Here is a 21,942-nt window from a genome sequence, read left to right as displayed (position 1 = left end):
AAAATGATCCCAATAAATCCCAACTGCGTTCATATCTCTGACAAACTGCCACAGAAATGACGAGAAAGAAACAAGAGTAGAGATTTGTACATGGAGGAAAGCAGGTTCTGATGGTGTCCAACAAAGGAGTTCCCTACACCCTGAAGAGACTTGGAGAAACTCCACATTGTGATGATGGAAATGTTTTATTTATTTCTATCAACTTTTACTTTTACTCCACTGCATTTCCTCTAACTATCTTTGTTACTCATTTCTACCATATAAAACCAGAAGAAGAAGAATAGCTGGTATTATGGTCTGTATTTATATATCTGAAAATGACTTTTGATACTTAACTCCAGTAACTGTCATATACTTTAAGACTTTTACTTAAGTAATATTATAAAAAGTGTCTTCAACTTCATTTTCAAGTCATTTTCTGGTGAAATACTTACTAGTACTTTTAGTCGTGCCACGGGGATGTTTTGCAGGTGATAGAGTCGCAGATTTGTTTGAAGTAAAGAGTATCATGTCTGTGTGTCATTTACATAGTATGTACAGGTCTTAAAGTCCTTCATATCCTGCAGTATCATATAAACATTGGAGTTAAGAGTGAATTGTAACACAAAAAACTAAAAAAGCTCACAGTGCTACCTCTGCAAACGCTGTCCCGTTCAGCACTTACCTGCCTGCACAACAACATATAAATGATCAGTGATGTCCTCAGTCCTCACTGCAGACTAATAATAGAGCGATGAACTTATTCTGCGTGCGCTGTTGTTTTGTGCTGCATTACACACACATGGATCACGCAGAGCGCACAAACAAAAAAAGGACATGTTTGTAGATAAAACATGATGCAATAAATCAGCCTCTTAATTCTGCACAGGCCATTTCACACACACACACAGGGCCGGCTCTTGGCATAGGCGATATAGGCGGTCGCCTAGAGCGCCATCTGCTGGAGGGGCGCCGCGAGGCGCCCCTCCAGCAAAAGAAAAAAAAAAAAAAAAATTTTTTTTTTTTTTCAATGAAAACAAATTTTCATTGTTTTAAATTTTTAAAACAATCTCTCTTGAAAATAATAAATATTAACAAACGAATAAACAATAATGTTCCTAAAATGTGGTGCCGCTGAATCACATGACGGGTGACCTCAGGGTCAGAGCAGGGATCAGAGGTCAGGTCACAGACAGGTGAAGCTTTTGTTATTAACGACATGAAAAGGCCGTCCAAGCCCTCGGGAGCGCCCCCCCCCCCCCCCCAACACACACGGGGGGGGGGGGGGGGGGCACCGGAGAGCAATCTCGCCTAGGGCACAAAATTAGGTAGAGCCGGCCCTGCACACACACACACACACACACACACACACACACACACACACACACACACACATACCAGTTCCACATCATCTCTGCAACATGTTTTTTACATTTAATGCAGCATTTTAGGAGAGTGTCATCACTTTACCAAATGTGTTGTCTTTGTTCACTTCTCGTACAGACATCAGTTGCTAATTAATGCTAATTAAGGGTTTTCCTGTGTGTGTGTTTTAAGTGCATAACTACTGCAATATGCCACATAAATCAACATTTTTTGTTTTATCAACAATGAATCATGTGACTCTGTTTCAAGTGAATTGTGTTCTTTATAATGTGGAACAGTTCTGCTGTTCCTTTTAACTCTACTCTGCATTTTAGCTTCTTTTAGTTTATTGTTTTTTGATTCATGGGCTACATACAACACTCAAATCTTATTTCTAACTATGTGGTTAATGCAAATCCAATATCTACTCTTCTTTTTTTGGTCTCTACAAATGTGGGGACGTGTGTAGAAAATTAAAAAATCTAGACTCTAGAAACAAACGCTTGACTCTCCCGAGAACATCACGTCACATATAGTTCACCCTTGGAAATCATAATCTTTCAAAATAAACTACTAAAACAGAGTACTAGCGAGTGCCGGTACGCCACATAGTAAAATTAAGAAGTACTGGATAGTACTGGCTCACTTCAAACCCTAACTGAAGCCCAAAAAAAAACCCCTTAAAATACATTTACAGTGTCATAACCTGGTCCATTTTGAGGTAGGAAGCATAAACACAAGTTGATCTTTAAAAACAATCATTGCATTCCATCAGGCGACAAGGTTTTGGCAAGAAAAGCTTTCATTGTTCTTTGAATCCAGAGAAGAAAGTAACAGGTCACTTGTTTTTTTGTTAACTTCAGCCCCCGTACTCTGGTATCAGATGTGCAATTTATGGTTTTTGTACCTTCGACCAAATACCCAATGGACCAACATCTGGGGCCAAGAAAAGAAGGGTCACTTCCTCTTTGAGACAGGAAGTCTGTGGGTTTTTGTGAAATATGGTCTTAATTTTAAGATATAAAACTTCTATACATATAACCAACCAACAGTCGACACACATGTTCCCTCAAATTCCCAAGGAGTTAAAAAAAAGTCATCCAATGAACTGAGATACATTTAATTACTTCAAAATCTGCCTCTCCCCAAGTGTGCGTGGGTTTTCTCCAGGTTCTCCAGTTTCCTCCCACAGTTCAAAAACATGGGGATGAGGGGAATTGAACACTCTAAATTGACCATAGGTGTGAGTGTGAGAGTGAATGTGTCTCTATGTGTCTCTGTGATGGACTAGGTGTCCAGGGTGTGACCACGCCTTTCACCCTAGGTCAGCTGACTTTGGCACCAGCGTCCCCCTAATGTGGAGGATAAAGAAGCAGAAGACGAGTGAGTAAATTCTGAATCCCAAACCATTACCACGGTAATATGTTCTGTACTTACTTACATACATACTAAGTATGTTAAGTCTTAATCAGCAGAGGTGGAAAGAGTACTGAAATATTCAAGTAAAAGTACTGGTCTAAAAAATTTACTCAAGTTTAAGTAAAAAAGTAGCTTGTTTAAAATTTACTCAGAGTAAAAGTTACTTTTTTAAACAAAATTAAATATGTAAACACATAATGTATCAGTCAAAATGGGTCAAAGGTCACAAATGCTTAAACTTTCTCACTCACTCAGGGACCCTAATTAATGCCAATTGACCTGTCCTCATCATTCACTTGTCTTCACCTGTCCTCAACATTAACCTGTCCTCAATATTCCCCTGTCCTCAACATTCACCTGTCCTATCCTCTAAGACTATCAAAAGTAGAAGTTTGACAGTAAAGACACATTTTTGTGGCCGAGTCAGAGCTAAGGACTTTTGAATAAGTTGCTTAATTAATGTCCCCATAAAGAAGACACTTCCCCAAAATGTGACTGTATTACTGTGACAAACTTGAAAGATGGACGCTCTTCCAGGACAGAATCACAGGAGCTTAACTTTTCTGAACGATGTGTTTCAAGAATTAAATCAGATTTTCTCTAACACTAACGCTGTGTTAGGGTGTTAAGCTTGCTAGAAGTCTTCTCTGTTGGTAAACCCAGGCACAGTATAAACATGATCTCTCCCTGTTGATATCCTAATAAAACACAACACCGTCGCTATTTAGTGTGTGTGTGTGTGTGTGTGTGTTTGTACGTAGGTGCCACCCGGTGTGGTGCGACGGTACATGCACTACAGTAGACGACACTATACCACTGTCCCGTACAATCTCAAGGGTACAGAACAGCCAATCCAGCAGGGCTGCTTTAAAAGCATGTCATTCAATTACTGCATTTTTGCCAATTACCCTTTCTCGGAAAAAGATCCCGTAGCGCTAAACCTAACACTAACCCAGTCACTACTCAAAGACCTTCTAATCTGATATAGTAGCTGCCCTCCCTGAATTGAATAAGAAGCATGTGCCCAACATGTGCAGGGTTTTCCAAGTACAAACACACAAACACACACACACACACAAGCAAACTGCTTTGTCCACCAAATTTAGCACATGATGAATTAGTGTCTTGTTCGATTGCTTATAAAAAGCCAACTGCTGCCGTCCAACTATGTAGCGGCCTCCAGCACGGCCCTGTCATGACTCAGTGCTGAGCTGGACATGAGTATGTCCCTTCCGAGTATCCAGTGCAGTGTTAGAGGGCCATTCCTCATCATTGACCCTGGACTGAGATTAGCATCATGGGAACTGCTGATAGCAGCTGGGGTCCTGGGAGGTTACACAGGAGTGCATCTGAGTTAATCCAGTCAGGTCGACGGGATGCCCTGTCAGTCACCGCGCAGTAAGACAAAGCAGGGACTGACCTAAGAGCTGGTGTGTTTGTGGAAGACAGGGGAAGTGCATTCATCTGGGGGGGTCCCCACACCTGTCTCTTTGACTGCTGAAGACCTTTTCACATGTAAGGTTTCATACTCTGAGCACCAACTGGTGTGAGGACCTTAATGATGTTTGTGTATTAATGTCTATTATATACACATTATGCTTATTTTACGCCTTAAACGTGCTGAAAATACACATTCTATGCACATGCATAAGGAATGGGGAAGTTTTTAGTTTTGTGTTTTTCACGACCAATTTGATGAACCACAGTATAAACATACATTTATTTATTTATTGATAGGTAATTACAATTTTATGTAGAACTTCCAGGGTGTGGTCTGCACTTGATTTACTCCACACACAAAAGTAGTGTGATTTAGTGGCCTTTCTCTAGCACCACCCAGTGGCCTTAGGAAACAACAGCAGCCTCCTCAGAGCAACATCCAGAACTCTTGCACATGAAGAGCCGTGTCTTTACTTGAGGTTGTCGACTGGATACTACATGTATTTTATTTAAATGTTTCACTCCTTTTATTTAGAAGACATTTAACAGTCAGCCCGTTATTGTTTCTGCACTTCTCTTATATTCCCTTTAAATCCTGTGGTTCCCCGTAATGGGTTAATGTACAGTATGTGGATTTTATTAGTTTTTCTTGTTGAAAAAAAAAAGGGCAAAGAAACTAACAAAAAAATAAAAAATACACTTGTTTAGCTACCAAGTGATGACCTACCATCTGCATGGAGCTGTAGACATGTATGTTATTTAGCAGGTTTGGCACTGATTCATTTGAACTATTTCAGAAGGTAATATTTTCATAATAGCATGGCTATAGCAGGGACAACGTGAATGCATACAAATCACAACAATAAGTTCTGAAGACAGTGTTCAGAAAATAATCCAATTTACTTATAAACCACATTTAAAAACAACAACATTTGCTGTACAGGTGCAGTACAATAGTGAAATTAAATAAATAGACAGACATAAAAACATAAAAGATAAATGTGCATAGACAATGACAATGACAGAACAACAGACTCACACTGTCTCAAATGCAGTCTTTAGGCAGTGAACAGGCCTGCCAAATGTGGAATGGCAGTCCAAAAAGGTACATTTTAAAAAGGTCTGCAAATATAAATATTAAGAAAAAACTGTTATTGGCATAATGTGTATGATGTTACAGAAAGACTGATCAAACCTTTTTTAAAAAACTGAAATCAGATCACATTCTCCACAATATATCTTAACCAGGTAAGAACATTTCATTTGAACTGGCACACAGATCCTTGAAAAAGAAAATTACCACTGGGGCCTTGTGATTTCTTACGTTTTATATTGAAAACCCTATTCTTATGGCATGTCTCTTTATAAGCTGTGCAGTGCAGTCTCTTTCATCATCTTCCTTCAGTGCAACACTGCCCTACGACAGTCACCATAGTCTGTGGAAGAATATGTATTATTGATTTTATTTTGTCTCTCAAATTTTAAGTGAATTGCCAATTTGGTCCACTGAGGCCTTTTTTATTTTTTTTTTTAAAGGTGCGATGTGTAAGAATGTGTGACATCTACTGGTGAGACTGCAGAGTGCAACAAACAGAGGACTCCTCCAATCACAAGGGAACTCCAGGGTACTGTCCCAAATCTACACCCTTGGTGGAGCCATATCCAGTTACTTATTTGCTTCTGTGCGGGTGAGGCGCTTTCTCGTAGAAGAGCAGGTATGCTGTTCTCTGCCGTTGTTGACAGACAAACGTTCCCGACGTCTGCCAGACATTGCTGTCATTGTACGTCAGCCAACTGTCGGACAAGTCACCCGACGTCTCTCTTCGCGCGCCATCACAAATGTAATGGCCTGTGAGGAGAGAACACACTTGTTAATGGCGCATTAACAAGGGTTGAGACGGATTGTTGTCAATCTGTGAGTCTGTCGCGCACAACAAAATACTCACCACAGTGTGACGTGCTGCCCAAATGGCTAATGATGCTGACCAGAGAGTAACAGGTCTTTTGGGTTTGGGTAGAGGAGGAATTAAGACTCACCTCCAGCTCCCGTGAGAGAATAATTGGGTAGTCCAACTTAATCTCTTTATAAAACGGAGTGTATGCAAACCTCTTTAACTGGAGGATCAGCACACTGTTGTTGGCAGGCAGAGGAGACACAGGGAAGAGGGTTAGATCACAAACTGACAGAGGAAGACACCTGACTCCACTGTAGTTGGGTTGTCTGTGATTATTCTTACTTTGGTAGATTTGAGAAGGAAGACCTCTGTGTTGATTCCACTGCACCACATTTACATTTATATTCCAGCATACTCTCCTGCAACAGTAAAAAAAGTTAATCTGCTTTTAAGTGCTTCATTGGTGGAAATAATTATGTTCGAATAAATATCAGATTTACTTTAAGGTACTCCTCCAGACAGTCACTCGTGGAGCCTTCAGGCACCAGGTCCAGGGAGAGGTTTATGTAGTCCTCCAATATAGCTGACTGCATACAACATCTAAAGAATCAATTGTCGATTCAAATGAAAACAAAGTCACATAATTGCAAAATAACATAGAGAGACTGGTTTTTACTGGTGTGAGACATTTTTAACCTCAGTGGTTAACGTTGGGTAAATTGTCCGAAACCTTCACGTACCCTCTGCAGGTCCTGGTGCTCAACATCTGGAAGGCAATGTGAGCATTTACAGGACAGGTGTAGTTGATGCCCATGATGTGCGCTGCAGTCTGGAGTGTACATGTTAGAGATCCCATTGTATTCAGCACACAACTGAGGAACTCATGAGCGTCCTGCAAAGGAACATACAATAATGTGAGCGAGGTAAAAAAAAAAAGAAGAAGAAGTTCAGTGCATTACTGTCCTGCGCATTCGAACTAAAAAAAAGTGTACGCACCTTCTGATCGTCATCCTCAAACTCCGTGTCAACCTCAGCGATGATCTCTTTGAAGGCAGCCAGGACACATGTCTTCTCTGTCTCGTTATTTGAGGAGCGGCAAAGTTCAACCTTCACAAACCCACTGGAAACATCAGAGAGGGAAGGGGAACATGTGATATTAAAATCACATGTTCCCCTTGTGTGCACCATCAATTTGTGATCTGTATGAGTGTGAGTGTCTGTACAGTGTTGTACCTCATGATTTTAGAGTGTGGACAACTACTCCAAACCTCCTTCTGGTTAAGAACCTCCTGAACAAACAGTTTCAGAGTCAGCAGGCCTTGCAGAGTAGAGTTCATATAGCAAGTTTGCTCCAGGTTAGGCAACCTTCAACGCAACAAAATATAAAATTAGACTGGAAATAGTTTTTACCACTATATGAATGATTTAAGCATTGTTCAAAAGGTTTTATAAGAAAGATTTGTACTGAACTTAACCAAAATGAAACAAACAATATTGTTCTAGCCATTAAAAATGAATTTGAATTTATTGATTTCACAATGAATGGAGTATATTTTTAAGTCTGGTCTTGTCTGCTCAAGCTGCTACCCCCGCAACCCTGCCTCGGATAAGGGGTAGAAGATGGCCACCTATTCAGCACCCACAGCTTTCAATGTCAAAACGCAGACACAAATACATAAACCTGTCAACTGATCACCACCTGGTGGTGAATTTGATCAGATCTCAGGGGAGGATGCAGGACAGATGCAGCAGACCAAAGCAAACAGTAACAGTATCTGCTGGGAATATATGGCTGATGTTCCTTTCAGGTTGGTCTTTAACTCCTGCCTCTAGCAGAGCTTTGACCACATGTTGAGGGTGGGGGACCACCACCACTGGTGGTGAACATGGAATCCAGAATGGCCTTTGCTGTTTGGAGCTGTGGTTGCAAGACTTGTTGATGCTAGTCGAGATGATGGTCAATCTAGGTTCCAACCCTCACCTATGGTCACAAGCTGTGGGTAATGACTAAAGGAACAGGATTCTGAATACAAGCAACTGAAATTAGTTTTGTGTTCACCCTGCCAGAACTTATTGGAAGAAGAAATATGTTTTCTCCACAGGGTGGCTGGGCACAACTTTAAAGATATGAGGGCTCAGATTTCCAGGAGATGCTCAAAGTATAGCCACTGCTCCTCCAAACTGAGAGGAGCCAGTTGAGGTGGCTTGGGATCTGGGAGGCATCCTCACCAGATGCCCCAAAACACCTCAGCTGGCTCCCACCAAGGGAGAGATTGACAGGAAAGACCCAGCACATGTTGGAGAGATAACATCACACAGCCAGTCTGAGAACACCTTGTGTCCCCTGAAGGAGTTGGTGGAAGGGATGGGGAGAAGTGTCTGGGCTTCCTTGCTCAGATTGCTGCCCTCTGACCCAGACCCAGTTAAGAGGATCAAGAAGAAGACAAATGTACAGTTGTCTGTACGCACAAGCCTCTTTTGTAATACTTACCCGAGGCAGAGCAACTCTTGTCTGTGGATACGTGGTTTTTGATATTGTCCAAGGAAGTTCGATCTGCCAAAGTTTAGCTTGGCCTTTAGATTCTTTTCAAAATTGTCTGGGCTGTTCTGCTGAAGGTTTGCCCCCTCTTCCCTAGGAAACACAACAAGAGAGGATTACAGTCTTAAGGTTGTTTTCATCACCATCATCATCATCCTACGAGCTATTTGTCTGGGAACAAATATTGATGCTAAACCGAACTTGTCACAACAATATGTGAATGAGTGGGTGCACTAGTACTTACACGCTGAGGACCAGCATGTTCCTCATGTGCTCTTTCCTGAGGTTACATCTAAATATTTCTAGTTGAGGATCAGAACTTGGTCTTGCGATTGAGGTCTGTGGGTAGAAGCTTGGCTCAGCCTGTAGACCAGACCTAGTTGGGCATGACTGCCATTTCAAAGAGTTATTAGCCTCAGCAGCAACTTCAACATTTTCCTCTTTACTGCTGGGGAAGTCCAACCTCTCACCACACCTTTGCCTGCCTCTGAGTCTGACCATGGACAACGACAGGCTGTGGCAGCTCTGCTTCAGAGGCAGTAATGAAGAGAACCCAGATGTTGCATCATTGCTGGGGACAGACGACCTCCTACCAAAGGCAACTCCAGGTTCAACTTTCCCACCGGCAATGAAGAGATCTTCATTCCATTTACTCATACCATGTCGAGCTGGGTTGGACTGTTTTGAAGCTTCAGCAGAAGGGTTCTCCTCTTCTGGGTTCTCCTCTTCTGGGTTCTCCTCTTCGCTATCTTCATTGCTTGGTGATTTGACACCAAGGCGACTTGTGACTCTCTCCACCACACTCCTGACGGATTCAATGCTGCTGTCATCTGTGTCGGACTCACTAAACCATGATTGAATCTTATCTTCTGTGGCACAAGATGACGAGAGCTTTGTCGATTGTGTCCGGTCAGTATCCACCTGCCTTTGTCTCTGTTACAAATATGTAAAACCACACGTGGTCAGATATGAAAGACACATCATCAGCTGATTCACAGAGACACGATTAAACGTGCAACATCAAACAGAAATATAGGTCTACCTTCAGTTGACTGTAAGGGAAGATGAACATCCTTGTGGTGCTGCTTTTAATGTTACTTCTTTAATTAGTTATGCATTGTTTGTTTGTTCTGGGCATTCTGCAGAAGTTGGGATTTCTGCCTGCCTTTCCTTGGCCAATTTTCTCCTTCATTTATTTATTCTGCGTATTTGTCAGAAAATTCTGAAGGACGTAATTACAAAGAAATGACATGTCATCTGAATTTTAGAATTGTCCTTTGAAGCAGTGGATGACTACATCTGGAGGAAGGCGATGCAACATAGTGGAAGTCAGCTGCCATGAAATACTAAAGCTTAAAGGGCTGTTTCACCCAATTCTTTTGTTACACCTTGTTTAAATGAAGCGTAAACAATTCTGATGCTGCTGTGTTTGTTGAATTCACATTTTATTGTAGAGTTTTGACCTGTTTCTTAAAATTGATAAAACATTTTTTTAGATCTTTTACTCATAAAACTTGTTATAATTTACAGAAACACAGTGAAGAACAGCGTAGGGCTTTTATTTTCTTTAAAGCCAGTCATTTAGATGTCAATCTTTTGTCAAACCCAACTTTCTCTGTTGTTGAGGTAATGAGACATGTATCTCAGATCCATTGTCTGATGATCAAAAAACACATGTATCTCTGGATATTAGTAAAAGAAAAAATGTTATATTTTTGGGGCAGTGTCTCAAACAGCGAGTCATGACACCAAATCTTAGACCCTCCATGTGCCTGGGGCAACACATTTCCATAAAGTAATTCAAATATACACACACAGCAAATTGTACATGTTTATTAGTTCATTTATTTCGATCACAGGAATTCACAAATAAATGCATGTACATCTGTGTTGACACATTAAACACATTCTTATAAATTAAATAGCAGCATTCTGCAACAAAGAAATAGACCGAAAAGGTGTAGGCTGAAGCTTATTTTGCCTACCCTACATGTAGGTACTTATGTTACCTGTCAGCGTGTGATTTATAAAACAAAAACCCTTATAATTAAAATAAGGAAAATATATTACTCTTTTCATATATGTATTCATAGTCCGGAGTTTAAATGTTTTTTGAGTTCAAATAGTACATAATTTCAATTCCTCTGTTCCACACATTCACAGCTGATATACAATTTTTCTTCAAGTTTGTTCTAAATGTTGTTGTTTTTTTTGTTTCCTCTGAGCTGATAGTGACTCCCTCTGGTTGTGAAAAGATTATGTCTTGTATTTGTCAGGAGATCAGCTTTTGTTTTATACATAAATATGTGTGATGAGCGTCCCACCCTGAAGACATCAAAACAACAATAGCCAGTTATAGTCAAAGCTTTTTAACAATTTTAACAATTTTAACAATTTCATCATAAGTTGATCTGGTACTCCTCAGAAATGGTCAGCAAAGAAGTAAGACCATGAGGTCCTTCACTAAATGTAGTACAAGCACATTGTGGACACTTTAATGCACTCCCCAACCTCTTACCCTAATCTTAATCATCACAAATAACCCTAAGAGCAATTACTAATTCTCAGAATGCCTTCTAAAGTTGTGAGGACTAGACAAAAATGTCCTCACAAGGTCAAAATGTCCTCTCAGAGATAGGTTTGAATCAAAATGTGTCCTACTTTACGAACACACACACACACAAAAGTGCAATGTCTTTGTATGCACTCCACTCGTCCCCACTGCACACCTGCAGGTAGGTAAAGGTAAACCCCCAGGGGTGGGATGTGGGCACCACATGTGACTTGATGGTCAGTTGTATGTGTGGATCAGACGGTGCACAGCAGAGCAGCGGTTATGGCTCAGGTAAAAGCAGACTGTGAAGAGGTTTACTCTGACATGGCAACCGTCAGTTCCAGTGCAGGTGAGTCCAATAAATAGTTTTTAGATTAGATAAAAATATTTTAATTCAGCAATGGTTACATTCCGCTTACATTCAGTAATTACAATTAAGGTGCTGTACAGTGGTTGACTAGTGAGTTGGTTTTAGAGGAATTATACAAGAATGTGTGTATGGAAATATTAAAATGTGCTAATTATAAGCGCTGATTTTTTTCTCTTCCACCACTATTTACAGCTTTGTATTTTATGTTAGTACATTTTTATAGATTTTATAATTATGTTTATTTTACATTTTTGAGACAGTTTGAAGAGTTCACAAACTGCCAGGTCAGCATCCACTGTCTTTTCCAGCTATGACAACATGAATAGACGAGGTCACTCCAGTCTACCTTTTTGACAAATTAGTCACTTTGTTAGAGACTGTGCTTTTAATCTTTGTGAAATCCTCCCGTTTCTGGCATTTCTTTCTCACGAGCTCGTCTTTGGCAGCTAAAGCTCTCGGGCTCTCAGGTTGCCTGATGGCAGTGGGAACCATTAAGTCACTGTAATCCCTCCTTTTTCAGAGAGTCACTGGTGAAATGTGCGCTTAGAATTTAGGGACACTTGTTTTTATCACACCCAACCACCCAAAAGAAACTGGAGAAAAGTCTTTTCAGCAACACGCCTTGACCTTTTCTTCCCCCTCCTGAAAACAGATATAGGAGTGCCGGTGAGGAAGGGATCATTATGTGAGACCTCCATGGTTGCTGGTCTCAGCCGGCGCAGCAGGGTTTACCCCTCCCCAGCGAGGAGACGCCACCGCACCACCTTCAGCCACAAGCAGCTGGAACAGCTGGAAGTGGCCTTTGGACAAAACCAGTATCCTGACATCTTCTACAGAGAGGAGTTGGCTCGCATCACCAAACTCAACGAGGCTCGCATACAGGTAGGACATCCAGTTAACCAACTTCACCATGTCATGGACCTAGTCCAGGGGTCCCAAACTTGCGGCCCGTGGGCCACAAGCGCCCCCCCCCCCCCCCCCCCCCCCCCCATCAATTTCATGCGGCCTGCCACTTAATATCAAGTTATAATGAGTTATTTCTGTATTTCTTTTGTATTAATAAATTCATTTTGCATCATAAATACGCTTATATCGTGAACTATTTATCGTTCCATATCAAAACAAACACATTTATTTTGAAATTATGTGCAATATCATCATAAATATTATTATTTCGACGTCTTTTTCTCAAAAAGTTGTCCTTTTTTTCACTTGACCGGCTACCTACTGACCAATCTAGACACTCAGTGACCCCCCCAGGTCATTTGAGTTTGAGATCCCTGACCTAATCATTCATTGTTGTTTAAAGATTTTCACAGGAAAAACTTTTTGGCATGATTCCATGTCGTTCAAAGACGTAATAAGGAAAAGTCAAAAACAAACCCCCGTTGAACTGCATTATAACATCACATGTTCTTGTCTCCACAGGTGTGGTTTCAGAACAGAAGAGCCAAGCAGCGTAAGCAGGAGCGAGCCTCTCAGAAGATCCTCTCAGTGGGTGTGATGTCAGGCCACAGGTCTCTGCTGGGAGGCATGCATGTCCAGCCCTCCAGCATGGCTCGACAGTACTACACGCAGCCCCTCGCTCACATCCCACGCCTTTCCCCCATGTTGTCCTCAGGGACATACTCCCCACACCCGGGTCCGGTCAGCCAGTGCCCGTGCCCCAGCATCCCAACTCAGCCGGCCTCTCAACGCCAGCACGATGACTGGTACAGCCCTCTGATGGGCAACCTCCCCTCTACCATGTTCTCACTGGCCTCCATGCAGCCTCTGGACCCAACCTCTCACTGGAGCTAAGATGTAACCACGTGAATGTGTATTTTTTTTTTTTTTTTTTTTTTTTACAATAAAACACATTTAAATGATTGATTTAGTCTGTAGATTTAAATGTGTTGCATTGCTTTCAAACGTGACTCTTCATTTTCTGTTGCAGACATCTCGCTTTGGACTGAAGTTTATGTTGCAGGTTTTTGTTCACATTTACTTTAAACTGAGCATGAAGCTTTTTTGTTATCTTGGAAGTAGAAGTTTTTAAAAGCAATTTTTTTAAAACTTCATTTCAATTTTGACAGTTCATGTTCAGATGTTGTGTAGCTTTCAGCCCCATCTAATGGTCTTGTTTGAAATTGCACACTCATTCATTCCTTGGAAATTTAATTATCATAAGTGGTAAATGTTTGAAAGGTTCCAGAAGACAATTAGTTATTATTAACTACAAACACACACAGGTTTCCAGCCTAAATATGTATTTTATAAATGAACATAACAAGGCTAAATTAATGCATGCCCTTCACAGTTAGAAGTTCTCTGTCTTCATCACTGTTCATAGCCCACAGACGCGGTTCAAATTTCTCGTAGTTATTAAATATGAATCAAGATGGACGCTGCCCTCGGCCGCCTTTAATCCATATGCAGGATGCTATGGCAACCATCTCATTTGTGTTTCATCTGCAGATCAAAGGCAGCATTCACATTATCTGCCAGGAAAATTCTTATTTTCCAAAATGTTCTGAGCATAATCCATACGAGACGACACATAATCTCGAATTTACCTTTTTTTTATTATTATTTCTCACATCCCAGAGACAGCACTTGCAATGTTTTTCACTTTTTTTTTTTTTTTTTTTGTATTCAACAACCTGAATTGATTGAAGAAAACAATACTGGATGGCCAAAATATATAATTCATCCATACAGAAAATATTTGAGAAATCACAGATTTAACACACAAAAGACCTGAAATGTTATATTCTTACCGTACTAATAAACACTAAACTCTCTGTTCATCTATCCTACTTTTTGATTTTTGACAATTGCTGATCTGATCCTCATCAAAGATCTGTGTATTTCTGAAAATCCTGGGATTTAGTGTCAACTGTGAAATATTTTGGCTGAGTGGTTGTCACGACCATAAAACAAAACCCTGTTTTTTTTCTCTTTCTTTTACTTCTCTGTTTGTAAAGCTATTATTTTTGTAACACCACACACCAAACAGGTATATTTCAAACAGACAAAAATACAGCTGTACGTTTTAAAGGCAACTAATGGAGGGCAGGATACAAATGCTTTCTTACAAATCTGTGAAGCTGCAGTGGCAGCAGCATCAGCCAGTGTGCTTTATGTCTAGCTTATCCAGTGATAAAGAATCAGCACAGCACAGCACCATACTGATTTACATTCACAGGTAAATGAGGAGGATCTGCTGAGCTGACAGAATATAGGGGAGTGAAGATTACTGCGGGAGTTACCTCGAGAGGAAACGTGAGGTGGTGATGTGACGAGGTGCCACACCGTTCCTCCGGTAACACTATTTTGTTGTTCTTCGTCTCCACCTCATAACTTCAACAAGGTTTTCTACTCTACACGACATCACAGACAATACATCTGAGCAAGGTCACTTTCTGTTCACACGAGAACGACCTGTTCATCTCATCCTCCTCACAAAGAGCAAAGGTAATGAAATCACAGGCCGAATCATTTGGTCCCAACATTTTTTACGAGCCACATTCTGAAATGGAAACTGGTCCAATTTAAAGTGTAGCACCACTAAAAAAAAAAAAAAAGACACTTCTGTTCATATAAACACTGAGTTCACCCTACACTGTGTAGGCAACACTGTGTAGTCCGCATGTGGTTCTGAACAGTTCTTCTTATAAGCAGCTGAATGTTACACAATAGTCTTTAAAGGGAATTTTGAACCTTACTGCATCAGGTCACTGACAAGAATCAAAGAATCAGAAAAACTATAAACCAAATATAACCCTTTTAGACTAATTTTTAAGCATAATGGAGATTAATTAAAGGTATTCCAACTGTTTATTTGCTGAAAGGCTGGCATAACCCAATCTACTGCTGCAGTTTGAAATAAAAAAGGACTACGACAAACCTTAACAGAACAAAAAAACTGACTGAAATCCTGATTGACTGTGAATGAAAAAGATTCCTCTATGTAATGCGGCTTCACAGTTTGGCTCCTTGTACGTCCACCTACGACTCCACTCATCTCTGCAGATCCCTTGCAGTTGTTGTGGACATAAATGAATGTCATGACACTCTATTCCAGTGATTTGGCAAACTCTGCATAATCTATATAACCGTCATTGTTTTTGTCATCGTCCCTCAGAACATCATCGATGAGAGAAATGAGGTCCTCCTCCTTCATTGGCTGGCTCTCCTCTCCTCTCTCCTGCAGAAGAACGGAAGATAGAAAGCGCAGATGTCACAACAAGAGCGACCATGCGGTAACAAAAAATGGTATTCATCAGGACAGAAACAATATTTATATTTTATTATTTTAACTGATAAGGTTTGATAAGCAGTAAAAACTTTGGAATTGCATATAATGATCACTGATTTTATCTTTGGGCTTTGAGCTGTTCTGAATATGTTGACTAAATAAAAACTAAAATAATCACAAAGATAAAGAATGAGAAAACCTGCACATGTTAGAGCTTGGTAAACATATTTTGCTTAAGTTATAGTACAAGTTCTGTAGATATAGTACAACTTTTGCGCTTCCTGTTTCGATATAAGGCAACAATCTGTTTCAGCTGGTTTGGTGCTTGATTAGCCTCTGAAACATAATGATGAAGTATCAGTATTTATGGTAAATAGGCTTAATGTTCACAAACCTACCTCTCTGTGTACATGTGTGATCGCTGTGGCAAGTTCCAGCCCGTCCAAGAGGTTGTTTCCATCATAATCGTGCATTTTGAAATAATGCAGCTGAAGCTCCTGGGGTGTCATGTCCTTCTCTGGTTTGTCTATCACTCCGTCCAGATGCTCCATGATGTGACTGGCAGACAAACGTCAAAAGGCACAATACAGAGTTTGAACGTTGCTGACTGTGTTCACGGTTTGTTTAACCTATTTTATTGAGGGAAAGTCACTCACTCTTTGTCCTGAACCATGTTTTTATCCAGGCGGCCATGACCATGGCTTACGTGCGCTGCGCTCTCCACGATGGGTGGCGGTGGCTGCTGCTGTTGCTGCTGCTGCTGCTGCTGCTGATGCTGCTGCTGGTGATCTGAATGAGACGAAACACCGAGCAGACAACAGGACACGAGGAGGAGCAGACTCCCCCAGATCTGCACACCAGATCTTCTGCAACTCATTCTGCACAAAGGCCTACAGAATTGAGAGACAGACAGACGAGATAGATCGATGATGAAAAATAGGAAATTCCAGTCCTGTCAGAACTCTATTACCTGCCATTTTGATCTCCTCTGACATTTCCAGCAGATTTCAACAATTCATATATGAAAAAAACATTTGGCTCAGTCAGGATATTGTATTATATTATTTAATTGTTTGGTTTTTTTTTTTAAATGTTTTTTTAAATATTTAACTCTTTCTGCAATTTTTCTCTCATAGGAAATTAATTAGAGGGCAGATAAAAGACAGACAACGACAAGACAGATAGACAGACAGACAGGTGGAGTTAAAAGACCAGCGCACAGTGTAACATGTGTTACACTTTACATATTATGAACCATCTATTTCTTCTTTTCTATATTTTTTCCTTTATTGTCTCAACATTATGATAGATTAAATATTTAATCGAAGTGTAAACGAATTAACTATTAGCAATTAATTGTTGTTAACTCTAAGTTACAGCCTGTATTTGATGTTAAATACACAACCCCAAAACAAAGTCTTGCTTTGGACACCTGTCCTTTTCATTTGCTGCATTAAATGACTGGAACTTGTCTCTGTCTCTGCTTTTAATGGCCTTTTTTAAAAAAAAACAAAAAAAAAAAAAAAACATCTGGTCTTTATGACACTTTCCATGTGTGTTACTGGCACTTGCCATGCCAACATTGTAAATAAGAATTAATTTCTAAATGTATTGCCTGGTAAAATAAAATGTACATATCTAACCTTTATATACAACCCATACATGTATATACAATTGTAAACATAATCGTAAAAGTACCAGCGGCAGAAATGTCGCTAAGTTAACGGTAAACCGTTTGTGTAAATATTAGCTTTAGCCTCCTGTGACATTTCTGTTAAAACCTATAACTAAAGCATTCGCGTTAGCTAAGAAGCTGTGCTAAAATGTGCTTTCAAACAAGCTTCGTAAAGACAAGCGACCACTAGCTGTCAAATATTAGTTATAAAATAAATACAAAGTGTGACACCTACATGCACGTAATGCGATTCTTCACCTGGCTCCGTGTAGTGGACAGTTATTGTTTGGAACAGAAGTGCTCTGAGTCACAACTTGCTTGTAAGAGCCACGCCGCTTGCCGTAGCCCCTGTTGGACACGACAGCTCAATATGATTGGTTAATATAATCAGAGAGTCAGGAGACGAAGCGAGATAGTTCACTGCGCCGTCTCCACGCCACCGGACATTTCCGGAAGTAGAAAACAAACGAATTTATGAGTTCATCGATAACATTGCAACCAACCAAAGTAGACTTAGCAAACGTTACGAGATTGTATAACAATGCTACGCGCTGAGCTAACCCCGGGGTGGTTACAGAAGGAATTTACATTCGTTGTTACGAACCATGAACTGCAAACACTGAATCACTTAGAAAATACATTACATGTACATACAGTACACGTTATACCACATGGTCGTGATCTATCTTGAGAGAGAAAAAGCATTCCATGTTACGTCAGCAGGGGGCGTGAGATCAGCAGCAGCAACAGCAACATTACACTCATACTGTATGCTGGTGGTGGACAGACGGAAATATCGACGTGTGTCAAACAAATGTCAAGTTTCCAGAGAGAAAATGACGCTGCTAAATCTCTGTTACGGAGGCTCGAGGTTATATTTGGTGTCACGCAGTAGTTGTTATAGACTTGCAGTAAAATCCAAACAAATCTCAAAGTAGAGAGTGTGTATTTTGGCCTGTGGTTCATAGAAATAGTTTAGTGGTGTTGTTTTGTTAATTTTCCCTTTCCCCATCAGTTCCCGTACATTAAAGAGCGTTCATTTGAATTGTCTTTGTACAACCTAGGGCTTTATACAGTGCCGAATGACAAATGTCATGTTTTGTCACTGAGCCACAAGTTTGACCTGCCAATTCTGCTGAACACAGATCAGAGCAAGCCAGGCAGTTACAAATTTTGTTTTTTCAATCCACTGAGCACATCTACTAAACGAATACTAGACAGCAGCACCATATATGGAATATCGTGCACAACAGCTTGGTTGCACACTTCCAGCAGTCTTTGGCTGCTAATACTTAAGGCCCACCTAATCCAGTTAAAGAGTTAGTGGAATGGAATAGAGAGTCTTCTTTTAGACAGCTATAAATCATATTATTACACAGAGAAACCTCTAGCGGCTGCTGTAAGACAATGTGGACAAACATGCATCCATATGGGCGCAATGAAAGTGTTTCTACTTTCAAGTGTGTAGTCGTTTTCATTATTTAGTGTCATGTAAATTTAACACCTGAAAATACAAAACAAAAACAAAAAACAGTCTGGTGGTAATTAAGCCAGCCCAAGACCAAACATTGTTATCATTAACAAATATGGTATGTCTACAAAGACAACACTAATAGCAGTAAAAGCAGTTTACCCCTTAAAGCTATTTAACCAAGGTCCTACAATTACCTTGTATTTTAACACCATGTGTTAGTAGTTCTTTGATTGTGTGACAATTCACTGACATACAAAGTAAACTAAAATGTTAGTTTTTGGTTTTCTCTGTCCTGCTTAGAAACATTATATTATGTTACTATTTGAATAATCCAGGTAGGAAAAAGAAAGCAAGATAGTTGTTGTGAATAAAGTACAGCATTAAGTACTCTAGTGCTTTCCAAAGTGTGGGACGTGACCTTCTGGTGGGCCTTGGAGGTATCACAGTGTGTGCCTCAGACTGAACTATAAAAATCCTCCCATCTATATACTCAGATGAGGGATGAGGCTGGTGCTAATCCCAGTGGAAAACAGCTAAAGATGGGGGTCACACCTTGGACAGGTCACCAGTCCATCCAAACACAGAGAGACGAAAAACCTTTCACTCTCACTCTCACACCTACAGTCATTTTAGAGTGTCCAGAGTCTAATCTGCATGTTTTTGGGAGAGGAAACTGGAGAACCTGGACAGACACCCATGATATTTTATTTCCAAAGTTATCAGTTTATTTCTGTGTTGTGGCACATGTACTTGTTAATGTACAAGTCTGGACAGGACCTATAGGACGATTAGCAGAATTGTGCATACCTGTTTTTCCTGTTGAGGGCTGATTGATTCTGATGCTTTACAGCAAAAATAACTTCTTGAACTTTTTACATTCTTCAGTATCAGTTGTTTATATCCTTTGTGTCTGCTAAAGAGGCAAAATACTCAAAGAAAAGTCAGAAAGTATATATACAATACTGTGAAAAAACACAGACCTGGCAACCCCTAATAGAAAGGGTAACTGTGAACAATACTTTAACACCTATTCTCACAGTAAAGGTAAAATAATAACAATAACATAATATCAATAACAGTAATAATAATGATAGTGCTTTTTAGTGCTCACTTAAGAGAATAACAAAACAAAAACAACAAATCATTCGGATTAGGAAATGCTGATTACACAATACTCGTCGAGTTGACACCACAAAGTCATTAATTGGAGAAAAATCGATTATTAAAATGATCACAATTATTGACAGTCCTACCTTTCTGTTCGCCCTGACCTCCTGTAACACTCCTTCCCTCCCTCCTTCCCTCCTCCCTCCCTCCATCCTCCCGCACTCAAACACACGTTTATTCCCCTCCTCAGTTTGCAGTTACTCCCATCGTGTCCGGGGACTTCAGTCACCACCGGGACAGAGCGGCGATGGCATCCCGGGTCTCCTTCACCCAGAGCCGGCTGGAAACGGAGCTGGAGCGCTGCCGGGCCGAGTGCCAGTGGGACAAGTTGCCGATGATCATCGAGCAGATGCAGGCTGCGAGGTTCCACGAAGACGGTGAGCAAGTGGTTCGTCCACACACCCGCAGGAGTGAAGTTGAGGTCGGGGGGGTTTATAATGTTCAGGTGTTTGAAGTCACCACTCACTCAAGGACACAAGTCATGTTTGAGAACGTGCAGGTAGTTTGAAGGATTCTGTCAAAAGTTGTTGGAGTGAAGTTATTTCACTTCAGGAAGTGAACATAAAAATCAATGGCTACAGAAATGCCTTTTCATTCACTGCATTATGAGAAATGAGGATTTACGGTGTCTCTCACACGCTTCCTGTTTACAATTGATATGTATACTTATCTAGACCATGTTTATTCCTCTCAAGGGTGGACAAGAGGGACAGTACATTGCAAGTTGGACTTTGGACTCACAGCTGCATAGACTGGGTTACTGTTCATACAGGTTTCCTCAACTATTCTCAACTTTTTTTTTGGCCAGATTTTTTTCAGCTTTTAACATACAGTTTATTTATTTATTATGTGTATAATGTGAGCCAAAATGTGTTGAGGGAATGGTCATTTTGCCATCATTATTCTACAATCTGTAGAATATGATGTGTCTGTGTCAAGACAATAATTCATCTAAAATGATATTTTGACACATTTTGGCTTTAACAAATATTACACCTCCTGCCATTTTGAATTTCAATTTCGATAAAATTTTGATTCATTGTTCAGCTCTAGTTTTTACCTTCACATTGTGAGTAATATTAGGTTTTACAGAAATGGCAGAAACCGAAAAAGGACACACACATCGGGTAAAAACATTTAGATAAATATGAGATGAATAAATCAAGAAAAAGGAAGGAAAAGACCTGTACATGTTAGAGCTCCCGTTTACAGTATTTTGTTTTGTTTTGATCCTTTCCTTCCTTTTCACTGTTAGAAACAGGAAACAAACTGTCTAACTAGCATTGATTTATTTGTTTCAAAGGTTTCGGTGACACATTTTTGCCTGATAAAGGTCGAGCACTGAAACAATGCAAATACACTTATCAACAGATTTAAAAAGAGTCTCCATAAAACTGCTGTTTTTGTGAGACAGAAATGAGAGTAAAACAGCGAGAAATATGTACATATTTGCCCTTGTCCATATTTATATTGTGAATTGGCTCGCAGTAGTCTGTGAACTTTAAAATATTGCTCCTAAAATAAGTGTGATAGTCCAAAAAACAACAACCAACAACAACAATAATTAAGAGTTTGTTACATGTGTATAATTGTGTTAGAGCAGGGTCACAGAGAGGTTGCCAGATGTCTCCAAGAGTGAAATGTCAGCGGCTGGATGTTTACAGTACACAATAAAAGACTGTGTGCATGATCAATGCTATATACAGTACATGTAGGCCTATTGTATGTATAGCCCTATAGGCCGAACCCCCTGCTGCTTCCCATGTGAAACAAGACTTTCCAGTGAACAATCCACTGGCTGCTTTTTTACCCTCAAAGTCTTTCC

At 40.2% G+C, this 21,942-nt stretch overlaps 4 protein-coding genes across 4 annotated transcripts in view; 2 read left to right on the top strand and 2 right to left on the bottom strand.

Annotated features, from left to right (window-relative positions):
• Nucleotides 1–5,117: 5,117 nt before the first annotated feature.
• LOC131473712 (ubiquitin carboxyl-terminal hydrolase 37-like) lies at nt 5,118–9,813 on the bottom strand. Its single transcript, XM_058651178.1, has 10 exons — nt 9,680–9,813; nt 8,882–9,570; nt 8,590–8,730; nt 7,332–7,463; nt 7,095–7,218; nt 6,839–6,990; nt 6,599–6,698; nt 6,441–6,517; nt 6,150–6,334; nt 5,118–6,052 (listed from the first exon to the last, which is right to left on the bottom strand). The coding sequence occupies exons 1-10, from the start codon at nt 9,707–9,709 to the stop codon at nt 5,874–5,876; spliced, it is 1,809 nt and encodes a 602-aa protein (XP_058507161.1). The 5' UTR covers nt 9,710–9,813; the 3' UTR covers nt 5,118–5,873.
• Nucleotides 9,814–9,889: 76 nt separating this feature from the next.
• Nucleotides 9,890–13,568, top strand: prop1 (PROP paired-like homeobox 1). Its single transcript, XM_058651179.1, has 2 exons — nt 9,890–12,443; nt 12,990–13,568. The coding sequence occupies exons 1-2, from the start codon at nt 12,258–12,260 to the stop codon at nt 13,359–13,361; spliced, it is 558 nt and encodes a 185-aa protein (XP_058507162.1). The 5' UTR covers nt 9,890–12,257; the 3' UTR covers nt 13,362–13,568.
• A 538-nt stretch (nt 13,569–14,106) lies between these two features.
• mcfd2 (multiple coagulation factor deficiency 2, ER cargo receptor complex subunit) lies at nt 14,107–17,860 on the bottom strand. The gene is made up of 4 exons (XM_058651180.1): nt 17,712–17,860; nt 16,458–16,691; nt 16,200–16,359; nt 14,107–15,750 (listed from the first exon to the last, which is right to left on the bottom strand). Coding segments are annotated over exons 1-4 (528 nt in total). The 5' UTR covers nt 17,714–17,860; the 3' UTR covers nt 14,107–15,618.
• A 410-nt stretch (nt 17,861–18,270) lies between these two features.
• ttc7a (tetratricopeptide repeat domain 7A) overlaps nt 18,271–21,942 on the top strand; it is a 53,018-nt gene continuing 49,346 nt past the window's right edge. The window contains exons 1-2 of the mRNA XM_058651177.1: nt 18,271–18,347; nt 20,308–20,494. Of these exons, the coding sequence (XP_058507160.1) occupies nt 18,291–18,347; nt 20,308–20,494 (244 nt within the window). The 5' untranslated portion in view covers nt 18,271–18,290. The remainder of the gene's footprint in view (nt 18,348–20,307; nt 20,495–21,942) is intronic.

Source organism: Solea solea, chromosome 15, assembly GCF_958295425.1.
Source record: "Solea solea chromosome 15, fSolSol10.1, whole genome shotgun sequence".
Taxonomy (NCBI): Eukaryota; Metazoa; Chordata; class Actinopteri; order Pleuronectiformes; family Soleidae; genus Solea; species Solea solea.
This window is presented reverse-complemented; position numbering and strand designations above follow the sequence as displayed.